Here is a 20483-nt window from a genome sequence, read left to right on the forward strand (position 1 = left end):
GGGGGAGCATGTCAGCTCCCTCAGCGGTGACTGGCCTCCACTGCGGGGGCTTTGTTCTAAGGTAAGTATTTCATAATGTGCTAGTATGATATGCTTACTAGCACATTGTGCCATTTTCGTGCACTTTATTTTCAGCGGTTTACCACCCCTTTAAGAATGTGGCAGCCAGCTTCCCGGCACACTGCTTAACCACTTCAGCCCCAGAAGAATTTACCCCCTTCCTGACCAGAGCACTTTTTGCAATACGGCACTGCGTCGCTTTAACTGACAATCGCGCGGTCGTGCGATGTTGCACCCAAACAAAATTGACATCCTTTTTTTCCCCACAAATAGAGAGATTTATTTTGGTGGTATTTGTTAACTTCTGCTGATTTTATTTTTTGTGTTATAAACAAAAAAAGGAGCGACAATTTTGAAAGAAAGCAATATTTTTTACTTTTTGCTATAATAAATATCCCCCAAAAAATATCCAAAAAAATAAATAAAAAATCTCTTTCTCAGTTTAGGCCGATATGCATTCTTCTACATATTTTTCGTAAAAATCACAATAATAAGCGTATATTGACTGTTTTGTGCAAAAGTTATAGCGTCTACAAAATAGGGGATAGATTTATGGCATTTTTTTTATCCTTTTTTTTATTTTTATTATTAGTAATGGTGGCAATCTGCGATTTTTATCGTGACTGCGACATTATGGCGGACACATCGGACACTTTTGAAACTATTTTGGGACCATTGTGATTTATACAGCGATCAGTGCTATAAAAATGCACTGGTTACTGTGTAAATGACACTGGCAGGGAAGAGGTTAAACACTAGGGGGCGATCAAGGGGTTAAGCGTGTCCTAGGGAGCGATTCTAACTGGGGGGGGCTACCACTGACATTACAGCGATCACTGCTCCCGATGACAGGGAGCAGTAGATCCCTGTCATGTCACTAGGCAGAACAGGGAAATGCCTTGTTTACATAGGCATCTCCCCGTTCTGCAGCTCTATGTCACGATCGCAAGACACTGGCAGACATCGAGTCTGCGGGACCTGCGGGCATAGTCACGGAGTAAACGGTGGCGTGCGCGCGCCCACTAAGCCGCAATTTAAAGGGGAGGTACAGGTACGTCCCTTTGCACAGCCGTGCCATTGTGCCGACGTACATCGTCGTGTGCTGGTCGGCAAGCGGTTAACAACCAAGCTATTCTTCACACAGAATTCAAATTGATAATTTTTCGACCAATCCAAATTCTGATCGTTCTGAAATTTGGAATTCGTTAGAAAACAAATAAACAAACAAAATTTCAACTAAATTCATTACTATTCGTTACTATTTCAATTGGAAATTCAGATACATCTGAATCCCCCGAATAACCAAAAATTTCTCTGAATTTGTATTCGTACCGAAACGCATTGCAGATGTTTAGTAACCAACAGGCTCAATACAAGTGGAGTGAGGGCAGATTTGAAATATCACTTACAATAGAAAACTATTATATTGGACTGTAAATGGGATGGCATTTTTGTGCACCCCATATGCATACCTGGCTCTGATATGTTCTCCATGTCTTGGGACACAACCGACCTCTGTTCACTGGTGGCAGAAGTAGAGGATGCCATAGCCTGGGTGCTTGTTACCACTGGAGTCTCATCCACGGTCTCTTCAGCTGACTGAGTAGAAGGGTTGTCTTGCAAAGTCTGTTTGAAAAATTGCAAAGGACATAAGTCCAGTATTGAAATAAATATGTTCTATGCACTATATCCATGAAATGTAATTAGATTTTCTCTTGCACCTTTATAAATACTTCCTCCAATTTCTGTTAGTATGCTTCTCTGAAACTTTAGAACCTCTTATCCATTACCCAATCAACTAATGTTTTATAACATGGAATAAAAGAGTTTAGTTAATGCTGAGCTCAAGGCAAGCGACTAAACTGACAAAGAATTTTACATTTTATGCAAACCATTTTGTGATCCAGGTACCCCTGCCAGACAGCATCACTAGATCATCAACCTCCACTGCAGCAGCAGAATTGCTTGGTCAAAACACTGCTAACTGGACAATGTTGTAAGCAGCTGTACACTAAGGGCTAGATTCATGTAGGGGCGCACATTGTTACGGCGGCGCAGCGTATCGTATTTACGCTACGCCGCTGCAACTTACAGGAGCAAGTGCAGTATTCACAAAGCACTTGCTCCGTAAGTTGCGGCGGCGTAGCGTAAATGGGGCCTGCGTAAGCCCGCGTAATTCAAATGTGGAAGGGGGGGTGTGTTTTATGTTAATGTGTGATGACCCGACATGATTTTTTTTTTACGAAGCGGGAACGACATCCATACTTAACATTGGCTGCACCACCTAATAGCAGGAGCACCTTACGTCGAACAAGCCTAACGTAAACGGCGTAATTAAATTGCGCCGGGCGTACGTACGTTTGTGAATCGGCGTATCTAGGTCATTTGCATATTCTAGGCCGAAAACAACGGAAGCGCCCCAAGCAGCCAGCGTAGAATTGCACACAATTATACACCGCCGTATTCAAGTTACGTCGGCCGAGGAAGCCTATTTTTTGAGCGTATCTGCCTTTGAGAATCGGCGTAATGATACGCCGGCGCAGATTTGAAATTACGGCGGCATATCTGGAGATACGCCGTCGTAACAGCTACCTGAATCTAGCCCTAATGGTGTAGCCCAGTGGTCTCAAAACTGCAGCCTATGATAAGGGCTGTTATGGATTGGGGACCCCATGCAAGCGTCCCTTTGCTTGCTTTTATTCTGCCCTTGGGGTGCTATTTTATTCACCAACACCAATGATGGGGCACAGTTCCTTCTAATTACACCAACAATGGGGCTCAATGACACCAATGATGGGGTACAATTCCTTCCAATGACACCAATGATAGGGCATAATTCCTCCCACTGACACCAATGATGGGGGATTGTTTACTCCCACTGATGCTGGGAAATGTTGTACTCCCAATGGCCACAGTCCAGCCCCCCTCTAAAGTCTGAAGGACAGTAAACTGACCGTTAAGAAAATCTGGAGACCCCTGATGTTCTGCATCCTCACCCGGTCAGAACATTTGTAATGTAGCACTCCTAATGCCCACCCTATGTCATGGATATGCAATAGTCTGGCAGCTTACCTGTTTCCATCCGTTCATTAGAGGCCTGACCCTGTTCTGGTTCCCCTTTTATCATCACTTCCTCTTCCTGTATGGCCCCACCCAGGCCATCCCAGGAAGTCTATATTAACTGTTGCACTACAGGTCTGCAGTGCTGTTCAACAGTGTTGTATTGCTTAAGTTCCTATCTGCAGTGTACTACGATCATCTTCCTTTGTACCATTTTTGTCTCGTCCCTGACTTCTCCTGTTTGCCTGTGCCCCTGACCTTCTGCCTGTCCTCCGGTTACCATTGTCTGCCTGTTGCCCTGACCTCGGCCTACCCATCACTACCATTTGTCCTGCTTGCTGCTTCCCCTCTCTCCCTGCGGAGTGTGACCCAGGGAATCCTAGGGGTCGCGACCTGGATCCAGTTGCGGTGAAGGCCATCCTCACCACTAGAGGCTCTGGTGAACACAAAGCTGGGTCTTAGACTCTGTGCCCTGGGTGATCTTGGGTTCACGCTTCCTCCCTGTTAGCAGCAGTCGGCTATAGGGTTCACTACCCTGAGGTGCATCCCTGACCCCCACGGGGTGCACTTGTCACCTGGCCACGGGTGACCTGACACCCTACTTCTCCCAGTCCAATCGTTGCATCACTCCTGTTGACAGCAGGAGTGATGCAAGCACTGGGTGCAAGCTTGCACTTAAAATACTGACTTAATGATATTTAATGCATAATAGCATAATAATAGCTTGAACCAACCATTATACAGTATACAGATACAAATAAAAAGGCACAGTACTAAAGCATTTGTCAAAAAAGATCTTCCAGATGCATTGAGATTTCTTCTTTCTATAGGAGTTGACTTTACGGTTTCCCATGCATCGGCAAATGCGACACGTTTCCGTCTGTGCCAAAACAGTTCAGTGCAGCCTAAAAAAAAGGGTCAAGGGGGGCGTGTCTGGACGTGCACCAGGACGGACGTGCTTTGGCAGAGCTCCTCTTACCCACCGCTCATCTGTTGCCATCTGCTGCTTTCTGCTGCCCTAACAAGGCTCCAACCCCTCGCTGGATATCCCTGGACATCGTCCGTTGCTGCCTTGGGGGATTCGCTGCAATTTTGGGTCCGGATCCCGCTCCTGGACGTTGTTAGGCCTTGCTCTGTTGGTGCCCCCGCCATCTTGGGGCCTTCAGATCTTCCGTTGATGCCTGCGCCTGAGTGCAGCGTGGACTGTTCTCCCAGCACCTCGGACTGGCTGTCCATTCCCCGTGGAGGTGACTCACGGATCCGTTCGAGGTGCGACGCCTGGAGAGCCTACCGTTGGGCCCCATGCCTTCCGACAGCCTCTGGCCTCAGGTACGGCTCCTTCCCCGCCCACGGTCCGTGGAAACAGTATCTCCCTCCGCGGCTTAGTCCCCTCTGCCCCTTCTTAATATCACCGAGGGTGGCTGGCGCAGCTCCCCTCCCTGGATACTCGAGCCCCGCGACTCCAGCCTAGTCTCGGAGGTCTGGCGGCCATCTTGGTCCACCCAAATCGCAGGCCCTCTCCTCCTCACACATTCAGCTGCTCCTCATCATCCACCTTTTGCCCCACAAGGCATAAACTTCCATCTACAATATCCGGGGGCATGTCCAAATAATATTGTCAGGAAGGGCATGCCAGTACCCAAAAAGGTGGCCATAGAGGTCGGCCTGTGACTTCTGCTTCCACGAGCGCGCGCCGCGGCGTGCACTCCCTGAGTGTTTGGGCGCCAAACAGGCTATTTAAGCTGGCCACTTCCTGGACTCAAGTGCTGTCCGTTCTATAACGCTTAGCGTACCTGTTCCTGTAAACTGTATCCTGAATTCTGTTCCGTTGATCCGACCCGGCTTGCCTCTGCCTGCACCTTGACCTCGCTCCTGCCTCCGCTTTTGTTCCTGACGTGCCCAATAGTGTATGACCCTGCTTGACTACTTCCGCTACCTGCTGACAGCTGAGTCTGGGCCTCACCTGCACCAGTGTCCTCCTGCGACTTCAGCGACTCCAGCCCAGCGACTCATCAGCGATCCTGCCAGGCACTTGTGCGACTCTGCACTCTTGAGCCTCCTGTCCACTCTATCAGGAGCGCGGAGTCAGAGCTGCAAGAGAGGCCGTCCTCCGCACATCAGGCTCTACCGCCAGGGACGTGACAAATATCCAGCTGTATTTATGCAGGCCTAGCAGTGGCACGGCGGCCATCTTGGTGCACCTCATCCTGTTCTTAACTGTGACTCTCATTTCCCTAACACTGTTGATCCCTGCAAGTGACTGAACTTCCATTATTCTTCACATTCCTTGAAACCTATCTATGGCTTATATACTTATCCTATACTGGATTCTCGTTCTATCCTGCCGTTCTTTTACCATAATGAACCGCCTCCTTTATTGAAGTTACTTTGCATGCACTAAACCTACTGCACATGTCGCTAAGAGTTAGCGCTTAAGCTGCACTCCGTCTAGCTACCGACCTGAACATAACTAGCAATGCCATCTAAAGGCTCTGCCTCCCGCTCAACAATAAACAAACGCTCCGCTAAATCATCAACTTTACATCAGGCCGCTGTAGGAACCATCAAACGACTTCTCGCTGCGGAAAGGGAAAGTCCCAGCTCTATGATCAATAAAACCAGAGCTTCAAGATCTTTTATTTCTCCAGCCTCTCATGCTGCTTCTGTCCGCGAAAGTTCGCCGGCCTCATCCTGTGGCTCGGACATAATGGATGATCCTGGTTCCCCTACCGGTTTCGATATGTCCTCTTTACTAAATGAACTTAAAAAAGGAGATGGCAGGCATGTTCCATAATATGGAGAAATCGATCAAAAAATACATCTCTGCGGTTCGTTCAGACATGGCCCACCTCCTCGGAAGAGTTGAGGAAACAGAACAATGCCAGGACTCACATGAAGTTGCCATTAAAGAATTACAGGACACTGTTACTCAATTGGCATACGCTCACAGGGCCTCACTATACAAACTTGAAGACCTTGAAAATCGTAACCGCAGAAATAACTTGCGCATCCGCGGTCTACCGGAGGCGACTGGTGATAGAGATTTGGAACCCTCGCTCCGTGGCATTTTCAACACCATTTTAGGAAGGCCAGTCATGGATCCTCTACGGTTTGATAAAGTCCACAGCGCTCTTCGACCTCGTAATCTTTCTTCTGACCTACCTAGAGATGTGATATGCCGTCTCCACTATTTCGAAGACAAGAATACTGTCATGATCAAAGTATGGAACACCCCTAACATTGACTTTGATGGAGCCACTCTTAACATATTTCTGGATATATCAAAAGAAACCCTCGACCGCCGCAGAGCCCTAAAACCACTCTTGGAGCAACTTAGAAGTGATGGGACTACCTACAGATGGGCATTCCCTGCATGCCTAGATGCGACCAAGAATGGCCGCTCTTCTACGCTGCGGTTCCCTGAGGACCTCCCTACTTTTCTACAGGATCTTCATCTACCGCACATGGAGCTCCCGGGTTGGCAGAACTCTATCCCCACTTTCTCCACTCCTCCCAATGGAAGAAGACCCCTGCCAAACAGGGGCAGCTTTCTGCTCTAAGCTCGTCCCAGAAAAATGGGTGAGACACTCCTGTGCACTCAATCATTTACCCTTCTTGCATTTCTCCTTACAGTGACGAAAGCGTATGGTTCAAATTTAATATTTTCATTTTTACTATTAGAAGTTTGATTTGCCAAATTGAACATTTGTTGGCACATTCCTGAAGTTATGTTACTAGGTTTATACTGTACTGTTTCCTGTTTTTTGTTCTTTGGCGCCTTTTTTGCTTTTTTTTTGCCCTTTCTCACGCCATGTTGAATGCGTGTCACCTTAATTAATAGGTTGACTCGGTATTTGGAGAATGCAATATTCATGTTTAATACATTGCTGGTTTCTTTATGTGACAATCTTTCTTTACAGGTCGTTAGCTGACGGAGCTATTAGCTCCATTTTGAAACCCTTGATGGGGAAATCGCTCCCTGCTCCTCTCCTTTTGGGGTTTCTGGGAATTGGCGGTCTTGTTTTTCTCCTTGTTATTTTTTTTCTTAAATTTTTCTTTGACTGCCTGTTCTCATCATCCCCACTGGGACTTCCGCAGATTTCTGCGTGTTTGTTACTTCAGTCCCAATTGTTCCACGAACTGTTGTAATACTGCTCATATGTTTTTGTGTTTTCCTTTTTTTCTCTTCATTTCCCCTTCTTGTCTTCTCTTTCTTCACCCCCTCCCTCTCCTCCCTGTCTCCCTCCCTTCCCTATTTTGCCGGCACGCATGGCTATGTGGATCATTAAATTTTCTCTTCCTGAGGTCATGGCTACCCTGAAAATCTCCTCATATAATGTGAGGGGCCTTAGTGTGGCTGCCAAGAGACATCAAGTGTTGCGGGAACTAAGGCGTTCTGCCTGCTCTATTGCTTTCCTTCAGGAAACTTACTTGACCCACACTACATCTGTTAAACTGTACTTGCCACAATTCCCGCAATGGTACTATAGTTTATCAGATACTAACAAGGCCAAGGGAGTGGCCATTGGATTCAGCAAGAGTGCATCATTTCGATTTACTCATATGCTAGCGGATGATCATGGTCGTTTTATTTTTGTCAAAGGCTTTATAGGTAACACTAGCTGTACTCTGGCCAATATTTACTGTCCCAATCATAATCAACCTACTTTTTTTACCCAAACTCTCACAAAGCTTTCACGTTTTGCTGAGGGAATGGTTGTTCTCGCGGGGGATATAAATATGCCTCTAGATCCCACGATAGATACCTCCCAAGGCCGTTCAGGTATCCCATTCAAAAGACTAACACAGGTAAAGAAAAAACTTTTAGAACTCCAACTCATGGACGCTTGGCGTCTCCTGCACCCTAAAGGCAGAGATTATTCCCACAACTCTTATTCCAGAATAGATAATATTTTTCTGGATCATTTCCACCTCCCCCTTTTACGCTCAGCCTGCATAGGGACTGCCACTCTCTCTGATCACGCTCCTGTTTCTATTTGCTTGACTGTGCCCGATTTGCCTCATTGCCCCAATAATTGGAAACTTAATGATTCACTCATTACAAATCCAACGGAGGTCTCCATTCTAACTAAATCTCTTTCCCAATACTTTATTTATTTATTTATTAAAATTCTTAAAAGTACAAAAAAGTACAAAACGCAGTCAGTTACCCGTAGGCCTCGATGCGCCGAGAACAACAATACAGCAACAACCAAAAAAACACACACAGGCAGCGGAACAGATCAAATTTAAAATAGTAGCAGATCAAAGAACTATAAAAACCTATGTAATTCCATAGGCTAGACTGAAAAGCTCAGTTTTTAAAAGCTTCCTGAACTTAAAAAGATCATTCTCAAGCCTTAATTTTAGAGGCAGGGAGTTCCAAAACTGTGCTCCCTGGACCGCACTCGTCCTCCCTCCGCATTTTTTCTTACGAAATTTAGGAATCACCAAAGTTTCCAAATTAGCCGACCTTAAGGTACGGTTGGGCACATACTTGGTGAATTTTTGCTGCAGGTACACTGGCCCCTTGCCATGGGTAGCCCTGTGCACCATGCATCCAGTCTTAAACAGAACCCGTTCCTTCACGGGTAGCCAATGCAGGGCTCTCAGCGATGGCGTGATGTGGTCACGACGACCAACACCCGTGAGTAGCCTCGCAGCGGCATTCTGAATAAGCTGTAATTTGTGCATGATGTTATTAGGTAAACCCAGGTACAAAGCATTACAATAATCTAATCGACTTTTGAAGAAAACTCTGGCGCGGACACCTCCCCCTCTCTTTTGTGGGAAGCGCATAAAGCTCTAATAAGAGGTAATCTTATAGAATTGGGTGCGAGGAAAAAAAGGGAGCATGGTCAGCAGCTTAAACAGGTCTTGCATCAGATTGCTGAATTACATAAACTTTCAATACACGCTTCTCATTTGGAAGCTCTCACCCTTAAGAGAGAAGAACTCAAAAATATCCTTGCCCTTGAAACTAAGCGAAAATGTCACTACATATCCCAGAAAGTATATGAATGGGGTAACAAACCGGGTAAAATGTTAGCTAGATCCCTCACAGCCAGAAAAACCCTCTCTTTCATACCCAAAGTAAAATTACTATCAGGAGATTTGGTACACACTACTCCCCAAATTTCGAAGGCTTTTAGAGAATTTTACGCTGCCTTGTATAATGTTGAGGGTGGCTTGGCCTCTTTACCACTCTCAGAAAAACGTAAACGGATCCTTACCTATCTTAGAGAGGCCAATCTCCCTAAACTGTCGAAGTCAGCCCTTAATGACCTTGAAGCCAACTTCTCCATAGAAGAATTTCAATGTGCACTGAAATCCTTTTCTTCAGGTAAAGCCCCTGGTCCTGATGGTTTCACACTCTTATATTATAAAACATTTGGAGATGTTTTACTTCCCCATCTCGTAGCCTACGCAAATTCCATCTCCCATAAATCTGCCCTTCCCCCTGAATCCTTATCCGCCCACATTACCGTTATCCCTAAACCAGATAAAGACCCTACCCTATGCAGTAGTTACAGGCCCATTTCCCTTTTCAAATATTGACACCAAACTCTATACCAAGGTTATAGCAAATAGATTACTTCCCCTTTTACCCAAATGGGTTTCGGCTGATCAGACTGGTTTTATCCCTAACAGAGAGGCCAGAGACAACTCTCTTAGCACTCTGTCATTGATCCATTATGTTCGGAGGTGCTCCCAGCCCACCCTCCTTCTTTCCACCGATGCTGAAAAAGCATTTGACAGGGTGGACTGGGACTACCTTAAAACTACTCTCCGTCATTTTGGTCTTGGCCTTAAAATGTTTTACCGTATTTCTTCTCTTTATTTTAACCCCACCACACAAGTACGTATCAATGGCTCCTTAAGTGACCCCTTTACAATACATAATGGAACTAGACAAGGCTGCCCTTTATCCCCTCTTTTATTCGCTATCTCGCTTGAACCCTTCTTGGCCACAATTAGAAATAACAGGAGCATTAATGGCATTAGAGTCGGCACTAGAATACATAAATATGCAGCTTACGCTGATGACATTCTATTCTTTATTCAACAGCCACGTATCTCATTGCCAAATTTGATGTCAGAATTTTCCTCTTTCCAGATGCTCTCTAATTTTAAGATTACCCTTTCAAAATCTGAGCTTTTAAATATAACAGTTCCCCAACCAATAGCTGATCAACTGAAACCCCTATTTCCTTTTCATTGGGAACCATCATGTATGAAATACCTTGGCATCTAACTGACTCCTCACCTTCATTCCCTTTTCAGGCATAATTATATCCCTCTTCTAAACGCCATTAAAGATGACCTTCGAAAATGGTCCTCTCTTTCACATTCATGGTTAGGTAAAGTTAATATAATCAAGATGAACATACTTCCCTGCGTTCTCTTTATATTGCAAATGATTCCCTTAAAAGTTCCTATAGATTTCTTTACTCTTTTACAGACCATGATCACCCGCTTCATATGGAGAGATGGGCGTCCCAGGGTTTCTAGGGAGACTCTTTTTAGGGCCAAATGCTCCAGGGGACTATCTCTACTTAATTTTAAAGCTTATTATCAAGCAGTTATACTATCACGTATAGCGGACTGGAAGTATGCTTCTACCTCCAAATTATGGGTCCAACTGGAGCATTCCCTATGTGACTCTGATCTCTCTGTGATCCCTTGGATTCCACGCTCTATTAGAAATCTTTCCCCTAATACCTTGCCTCTTAATCTATTCTCCTTACAAGTATGGGACGGTCTCCATCAGAAATTCACAGGGTCATACGATTCTCCACCAACTCCATTGGTATCTCATAAATATTTTGCACCAGGTTCCATTGACCCAGGTTTTCAAGCATGGTCACCAGGTGGCCCTCTCCTCTTACTTCATGTTGTCTCTTCCAATTGCCTTAGACCTTTGTCCAAGATTTTGGGTCATGGCTCACCCTCATTCCTGGATAGATGGAGATACAACCAATTGTGTTGCTTTATCCGGTCTCTTCCACATCCATTATGGGGTATCCAGGACCTCAATGGTATAGAACAGGTCTTTCTTCATAAAGACCCCCCTATACATTGTATTTCCCAATTTTACAAGGCCCTTATAGATTTACAATGACCCATGTACCCGGGATACCTTTCCAAGTGGGAGGGAGACTTTGGAGCTAATATCACACATAAAGAAAAAGACAAATAGGTAGATTCAGGTACGGCCGTGCAATGTTAAGACGGTGTAGCCTAGCGTGTTTACACTACGCCACCTTAAGTAAGAGAGGCAAGTACATGATTCTCAAAGCACTTACCACCTTACTTAGGGCGTAGTGTAATCGCGGCAGGCGTAAGGGCGCATAATTCAAATTGGTTGGAGGGGGGCGTGTTGTATGGTAATGAGGCTTGACCTCACGTTTTTTGGGCGCCTACATTTCCCAGTGCGCATTGCGGCTAAGTACGCCGTACGGGCCTATTGATTTTAACGTGGACGTAAACGACGCAACTCCCAATTCGCGGACGACTTAAGCAAAGAGCGTAAAAAATTCGAACCTTGCGGCGGGAATGGCGGCCATACTTTAACATTGTTATTCCACTTCATAGGTGTAATAACTTTAGGCCGCCTAAGGCCTTACGGAAACTACGTAATTCGACTGCACCGGCCAGGCGTACGTTCGTGAATCGGCGTACAAGCTCATTTACATAATCTACGCCGGCCGCAATGGAAGCGCCACCTAGCGCCCATCCGAAAAATTGCAATCCAAGATAGGACGGCGCAAGCCGTCCTATCTTAGATATGTTTAAGCGTATCTCTGTTTGAGCATACGCTTAAACATACGGCGGCGTAGATTCGGAGTTAGGTCGGCTTATCTACTGATAAGCCGGCCTAACTCTTTCTGAATCTACCTAAAAGTGCTTAAGCTTACCCATGTCTCCTCTTTGGCTTCTTCCATGGCTGAATCTAACTTCAAACTCCTCACTAGATGGCACCACACACCTGTTAAACTTCACCACATGTTCCCTAATAACTCTCCACTCTGTTGGAGAAACTGTGGTCAGAATGCTACCCATGCCCACATCTGGTGGCTCTGCCCTTTCAAACGACCTTACTGGGTGGAAATATTGAACCTGATACACCAGATCACCAAAGTCAAATTACCCCTTGAACCGTTGATAGTTCTTTTTCACGCCACTTCAAGACCCATAGGTAAATATAAAAACGTTCACTTGTTCCACACCTCCTTAATGCAGCTAAAGCTATCATCCCCCGTCTCTGGGGCCAACCCACAATTCCCACCATCAAATCGTGGTTACAAAAAGTCTCTGAGGTTAGTCTCATGGAAGAACTCACCCACATTGCAAGAGACACTAGTGAGCAATATTCCATAACCTGGGCCCCCTGGTCCTCATTTACTTCTATCCATTGTTATAAAGACATAATTTCTTCACCCCCTCATGATTCTCAAACTTCATAAAACTCCCTATCACTGACTTGGGGTCCCTGCTTGGTCTAAATGTGGCGGTCTTATCTTCTCACTGAGGTCTTACTAAATATAATGACTTTGCCAGATGTCCATTGGTATCCCCCCCCCCCCCCCCCAATATCTTATTCTACATCTCTCTCGTCTACCTCCCTTCTCTTTTCTCTCTCCCTGCTCTGAACTTCTTTCCTAGCTCTTACCTACTTCTTTTCTTTGATCTCCTGTATTCTTTTTACCCTTTTTTTGTTTTGTTTTTTATTTTTATAGACTCAAGTTGCTTGTGTTCCTTATACTGTAATGTTGGTTGTATTTATCGGTATACCGATCTAATGCGTTATTTTTCTTGTATCTTACTTTATTGTGGAATATGAATATTCCTTTGTTTAATATATTTTTATTGAAAGAAAAAGAAACAAAAAAAGGGTCAAGGACTTATTTCTCTGCGTTTTTGTGGGCAGGGCAGCTCATTGAAATGAATAGGCTGCCCTACATGCAGCAAACAGCTGCACAGATGTAAACCAAGCCTAAAGGCTTGTTCACATAGGAGGTTTGGGGATGGTATAATGACGCAGTTGAGACATGTTTTTACCCCGATCACCCGCAACCTCCCACCCCTGCAACTTTTCCCTCTTTAGCTGTTATATATTCAGCAATTATACACGTTATATTTGGTGGGCACTACTGCCTGGTGAATGCGGCTCATTCAGGTTAACAAGGCCACGCTGCTACCGCCCCAAAACCACATGCATTGCATGCGGTTGCGGCACACTGGTGCTGCATTTAAAGTGATTGTAATACCTTACAAATACCCAGTGAAGTGACTGGTCTCTGGTTTACACAAGATCTCCCATATCTGAAAAGCAGGTGGCAGAGAACTGAACTTATATCCGTGAGAAGAGCTCAGAGACATTATTTGAGGGAAGGGACACAACCACCCTTCACACAGCTTACAGGAAGAGAGCTGAGGCTGTGAATAAGCTGGAGTTCCCTCCCTTGTCACCATTTTTCTCTTGGTTTCAGGAAGACTTGTCAGAAGTGACTCATGCTGTTAGTAGACAAAATGAGGCAGCAGACAAAATGTGACACTTACACACTATAGAGGGATATGCTTTCTTTGTTCATATGTCATGTCTGAGGTTTACAACCACTTTAAAATAGTTTTAAAGGCTCATGGGTTTTTACCTCCATGCATTCTATGCATGAAGATAAAAAACCTTCTGTGTGCAGCGGCCCTCCGAGTCCAGGCTAATACTCACCTGAGCCCCCTCTCGAACCAGCGATGTTCAAGAGAGCCAAGTTTCTCCTGGGTCTCTCATTCCTCATTGGCTGAGACAGCAGCGAGAGCTATTGGCTCTTGCTACTGTCAATCACAGGCGGTGAGACAATGAGGAGCTGCAGCTGTATGTGTCTTATGAGTGCATAGAGTGGGGCCCGGGAGGGGGAACGCATCAGTGCCCTTAGAGAAAGTGGCTTGCTATTGGGGGCACTGGCTGAAGAGAAGGAGCCAGGAGCACCAGCGGGGAACCCGAAAAGAGGAGGATCGGGGCTGCTCTGTGCAAAACCACTGCACAAAACAGGCAAGTTTGACATGTTTGTTTATTTTTTAATTAGCCTTCAACATCACTTTAAGTGGTTAAAACAGGTGGCAAGGAGGTGACATATTGTCTCCTCACTGCCTGTTAAATGCCTCTGAAAAAGAAACAGCATAAATAGTTTTTCAGAGGAGAAGTACTCCTTGCTGCTCTTTTGAAGTCCTAAAAAAGCTGTTATGATCGTACAGGATTAGGGTTCAGGATTAAAATTAACATACAAACACACACACACACACACACACACACACACACACACACACATGTACATGCATACACACATATAATCTCACACACGCATACATACATACATACATACAGTATCTCACAAGAGTGAGTACACCCCTCACATTTTTGTAAATATTTTATTATATCTCTTCATGTGACAACACTGAAGAAATTACACTTTGCTACAAAGTAGTGAGTGTACAGCTTGTATAACAGTGTAAATTTGCGGTCCCCTCAAAATAACACACAGCCATTAATGTCTAAACCGCTGGCAACAAATTGTCCAAATTGGGCCCAAAGTGTCAATATTTTGTGTAGCCACCATTATTTTCCAGCACTGACTTAACCCACTTGGTCATGGAGTTCACCAGAGCTTCACAGTACTCTTCCACTCCTCCATGATGACATCACAGAGCTGGTGGATGTTAGAGACCTTGTACTCCTCCACCTTCCGTTTGAGGATGCCTCATAGATGCTCAACAGGCTTTCTGTCTGGAGACATGCTTGGTCAGTACATTAAGGTGACCAGATTTTTAAAATGAAATCCGGGGACATATTTTTTCTTTACTAGTAATGGCAACAATCAGCGACTCTCTGCCCGTTGCCGCCCGCCTCACAGCCTCTCAAGTCTTACTCTTTGGGCCCTGGCTACTACTGGATGGGGAGCGGAGGAAGATCACTCCGCCAGGGAAGGCAAAGAGATAGGCAGGTGGCTGGCCAGGATTTGAGCCAAAGCAGAAGAACATGTGAGCGAAGCTGAATGGGCATGTGTAATTCTAATTTTTTTATTTTAATTCTGCACTGATTGTCTTTGAAATTGCCCCTGCCCCCTATTAAATCCAATCTGGGGACAAAACCAGGGACAGACTTGGTCCGGGGACAGTGTCCCCAATCAGGGGACTGTCCCCTGAAACTGGGAATGTCTGGTCACCCTACAGTACATCACCTTTACCCTTAGTTTCTTTTGCAAGGCAGTAGTCATCTTGGAGGTGTGTTTGGGGTCGTTATCATGTTGGAATATTGCCCTGCTGCCCAGTGTCTGAAGGGAGGGGGATCATGCTCTGCTTCAGTATGTCACAGTACAAGTTGCCTTTCATGGTTCCCTCAATGAACTGTAGCTCCCAAGTGCCGGCAGCACTCATGCAGCACCAGACCAGGACACTCCCACCACCATGCTTGACTGTAGGCAAGACACACTTGTCTTTGTACTCCTCACCTGGTTGCTGCCACACACACACACTTGACATGGAACCAAATAAGTTCATCTTGGTCTCATCAGACCACAGGATATGGTTTCAGTAATCCTTAGTGTCCTTAGTCTGCTTATCTTCAGCAAACTGTTTGCAGGCTTTCTTGTGCATCATCTTTGGAGGCCTGTTCTGATTGGAACCTGTCCTGGTAAACCTGGTAAACTGCTGTATGGTCTTGGCCACCGTGCTGCAGCTCAGTTTCAGGATCTTGGCAATCTTCTTATAGCCTAGGCCATCTTTATGTAGAGCAACAATTCTTTTTTTTCAGATCCTCAGAGAGTTCTTTGCCATGTTGAACTTCCAGTGACCAGTATGAGAGAGTGAGGCCGGGTTCACACTAGTCCGACAAACGCTCCGACATTGGGAGCTCATGTCGCATTAAAATCAAGGTTTCCCTATGGGAGCCGTCTTAACTGGTCCGACACATGTCGGAGCGACTTTGCAAATGCTCCCTGTACTACTTTGGTCCGACTTTGAACCTACTTCACTCCATTGAATATCATTGAAGTCAAATCAAAGTCGGAACGCAGTCTTGCATGCTCCGACTTTGGCATGCGACTTGTACTCTGCTGATCTTGGGGGGGAACTCCACGCCAAATTTTTACAAAAAAACGGCATGGGTTCCCCTCCAAGAGCATACTAGGCCCATGGCTCATGGAGAGGTAGATGCTCTGGGGCAGGGGGGTGCCCTGCAGCCCCCCACCCCAAAGCACCCTGCCCCCATGTTGATGAGTAGGGTTGTCCCGATACCACTTTTTTAGGACCGAGTACAAGTACCGATACTTTTTTTCAAGTAGTCGCCGATACCGAATACCGATACTTTTTTTAAAATGTGTCCCCAAATGCAGCGATGTCCCCCCACAGATGCAGCCATGTATCCCCCCATCCAGCCATTGTCTCCCCCCATCCAGCCATTGTCTCCCCCCCATCCAGCCATTGTCTCCCCCCCATCCAGCCATTGTCTCCCCCCCATCCAGCCATTGTCTCCCCCCCATCCAGCCATGGTCTCCCCCCCCCCCATCCAGCCATGGTCTCCCCCCCCCCCATCCAGCCATGGTCCCCCCCCCATCCAGCCATGGTCTCCCCCCCATCCAGCCATTGTCTCCCCCCATCCAGCCATGTATCCCCCCATCCAGCCATTGTCTCCCCCCATGCAGCCATGTATCCCCCCATCCAGCCATTGTCTCCCCCCATGCAGCAATGTATCCCCCCATCCAGCCATTGTCACCCCCCATCCAGCAATGTATCCCCCCATCCAGCCATTGTCTCCCCCCATGCAGCCATTGTCACCCCCCATGCAGCCATTGTCACCCCCCATGCAGCCATTGTCACCCCCCATGCAGCCATTGTCACCCCCATGCAGCCATTGTCACCCCCCATGCAGCCGTGTGTGTCTCCCCCCATGCAGCCGTGTGTGTCTCCCCCCATGCAGCCGTGTGTGTCTCCCCCCATCCAGCCGTGTGTGTCTCCCCCCATCCAGCCGTGTGTGTCTCCCCCCATCCAGCCGTGTGTGTCTCCCCCCATCCAGCCGTGTGTGTCTCCCCCCATCCAGCCGTGTGTGTCTCCCCCCATCCAGCCGTGTGTGTCTCCCCCCATCCAGCCGTGTGTGTCTCCCCCCATATGCAGCCATGGCCCGCTTACCTGCTACCGCCGACTGTGTACTACGGCCGGCCAGGAACATTACAGCTTTGAATAGCTTTGTAATGATTGGCGCCACGCTGCGTGTATAGACACTCCCCCTCGCTCGGGATTGGACAGTTCACCCAAGCAAGGGGGAGTGTCTATGCGTGGCGCAAATCATTACAGCTATTCAAAGCTGTAATGTTCCCGCCCGTATTACACAGTCAGCGGCGTAACGGCGGCGGATCGCAGCGGCGAATTGTTGCTCCGGTGGCGGCGTTCGGCGCCGGCGACGCGGCGGGGGGGGGTTAAGTATTCTATTTGTGTATCGGGGCGGGGTATCGGCGTCTGACTACCGCCGAAAAAACTCGGAATCGGTCCCGATACCGATACTAGTATCGGTATCGGGACAACCCTATTGATGAGGATAGGGCCTCTTCCCGATAACCCTGGCCGTTGGTTGTTGGGGTCTGCGGGAGGGGGGCTTATCGGAATCTGGGAGCCCCCTTTAACATCGTACCCCTACCCATTCACCTGGAGGAAAAGTGTCCAAAAAAATAAACACATTACACAGGTTTTTTTTTATATTTTATTAGTCAGCTCCGGGGGTCTTCTTCCAACTTCTCCTCTCTCCCGGGGTCTTCTTCTGACTTCGGGGTCTTCTTCTGACTTTGGGGGTCTTCTTCCGTCTTCTCTGCTCTCTTCTTCTGCTCTCCGCGCTCCCTGGTTCTTCTCCCGCTCTCCGGTGCCTTTTGCCAGGCTGCGCGGACGCTATCTTCTTTGTAGCTCTCTTACTAGCGGCGGCCAGCCCGGGTTTCCTCCGTCGTCTTGTTCTTTTCTTCCGGTGTTGACTCGACGCTCCCTCCCGCTGTAATGCTGGGTGCGCGGCTCGCACCGATTTTTATTGGCCTCTTATGACGTCACAGTCCCAGCATGCTCAGGGTGGTGACGTCACCACCCGGAGCATTCTGGGACTGTGACGTCATAAGAGGCCTATATAAATCGCCGCACACCGCCGCTAGTAAAAGAGCTACAAAGAAGATAGCGGCGGCGCAGCCTGGCAGACGGCACCGGAAAGCGGGAGAAGAACCGGGGAGTGCGGAGAGCAGAAGAAGAGATCGGAGAAGACGGAAGAAGACCCCAGAAGTCAGAAGAAGACCCCGAGAGAGTGGAGAAGTCGGAAGAAGACCCCCGGAGCTGACTAATAAAATATAAAAAAAAACCTGTGTAGTGCGTTTATTTTTTTTTACACTTTTCCTCCAGGTGAATGGGTAGGGGTACGATGTACCGCATACTCATTCGCCTAGGGTGGGGTGCCGGTATCTGGGGGCCCCCTTGTTAAAGGGGGCTCCCAGATTCCAATAAGCCCCCCGCCCGCAGACCCCGACAACCAACGGCCAGGGTTGTCGGGAAGAGGCCCTGTCCTCATCAACATGTGGGCAGGGTGCTTTGGGGTGGGGGGGCCGCCTTTCCTGACCGGCCGGGCTGCTGCTCGGATACAGGTCTGGTATGGATTTTGCGGGGACCCCCCATGCTGTTTTTTCGGCGTAGGGGGTTCCCCTTTAAATCCGCACCAGACCCATGGGCCTGGTATGCTCTTGGAGGGGAACCAATGCTGTTTTTTTTGTAAAAATTTGGCATGGAGTTCCCCCTCAAGATTCATATCAAACACAGTGCCTGATATTGGCAGGGATCCAAGTCGGATCCCCGCTCATTAAAAGTCGGACTTCAAGTCGCAGGGCAAAGTCGGATCAAAGTAGTATCCTGTTCATGAAAGTTGGATGGATGTAGGACCAATATAGGACCAGTGTCGCAGAGCAAAGTAGGATGAAAGTTGTGTAGTATAGTGTGAACCCAGCCTGAGAGTGATAACACCAAATTTAACACACCTGCTCCCCATTCACTCCTGAGACCTTGTAACACTAACGAGTCACATGACACACTGCGGGAAAATGGCTAATTGGACCCAATTCTGACATTTTCACTTATTGGTGTATCCACTTTTGTGCAAATGGAAGAATTCTTTAGAGAAATAGGAACCCCAGTTCTATCAGAGGAGGATAGAAATGCTATGGAATCCCCAATTACATTACTGGAATTACAACAGGCAGTTAAAGGACTGTCTAATCAAAAGTCCCCAGGGCTGGATGGCCTACCAGCAGAGATTTATAAGCAATACGGTGAGGTGCTGCTCCCGGAACTGCTAAAAACGCTGAATTGGGCGATAGAAGGAGGAAGGCTACCCACTTCAATGCTAGAAGCAATTATTATAGTGCTCCAGAAGGAAGGAAAGGATCAACTAGATACATCATCTTACAGACCTATATCTTTGCTCTGCTCAGATGTAAAAATCTTGGCTAAGGTACTGGCAACGAGAATAAACAAATTTATTCAGAAATTAATACACGCAGACCAGTCTGGATTTATTCCAAACCGGTCCACAAGTATAAACATAAGAAGGCTGTACCTAAACCTACAGACCCCGACGGAGAATGCGGGAGATAGATCTATCCTATCATTAGATGCCACTAAGGCCTTTGATAGTCTGGAGTGGGACTATCTCTGGTACACTCTGGAGAAGTTTGGGTTTGGCCCATCCTTTATTAAATGGATAAAGCTACTGTATAATTCCCCAAGGGCTAAAATAAAAATAAATAATGAAGTTTCACAGTCGTTTGAATTGGAGAGGGGAACGAGACAGGGATGTCCATTGTCCCCTCTCCTTTTCGCCTTGGCAATTGAGCCCTTGGCAACTGCTATTAGAGCTAGACAGGAAATACAGGGGTTCCAGAGAGAAGCAGAGGAGGAAAAAGTCGCGCTATATGCGGACGATATCCTCCTTTTCTTGGGCAACTCTACAACCTCCCTTAAAACTGCAGTTCAAACAGTAGAAGCGTTTGGACGATTCTCGGGCCTAGTGATAAACTGGGAAAAATCAACACTCTTACCAGTGGATCCGGTAAGCAATATGGATGGGATAGGAATCCCGCAATTAAAAATTGGGGAGAAGATGGAGTATTTGGGCATCGTGGTAACACGTAACCCAGAACAATTTATAAATAATAATTTAGTGCCACTTTTGGGCAAACTTAAACGCAAAGCGGATGTATGGGGACACTTGCCACTGTCGGTGGCTGGACGTAGCAACCTTATTAAAATGATCTGAATGCCACAATTGCTGTATATACTTCACAACTCCCCAG

General features: G+C 46.9%; 1 protein-coding gene across 3 annotated transcripts in view; it reads right to left on the bottom strand.

The window, feature by feature from the left end:
- The window catches only part of CCDC40 (coiled-coil domain containing 40), a 202801-nt gene that overhangs the window by 175776 nt on the left and 6542 nt on the right, over positions 1-20483 (bottom strand). For all 3 annotated transcript variants that reach the window (XM_040330432.1, XM_040330434.1, XM_040330435.1), the window contains one exon: positions 1533-1686. In XM_040330432.1, coding sequence (XP_040186366.1) covers positions 1533-1686 — 154 coding nt within the window. The remainder of the gene's footprint in view (positions 1-1532; positions 1687-20483) is intronic.

The sequence above is a fragment of the Rana temporaria genome, chromosome 12 (genome assembly GCF_905171775.1).
Source record: "Rana temporaria chromosome 12, aRanTem1.1, whole genome shotgun sequence".
NCBI lineage: Eukaryota > Metazoa > Chordata > Amphibia > Anura > Ranidae > Rana > Rana temporaria.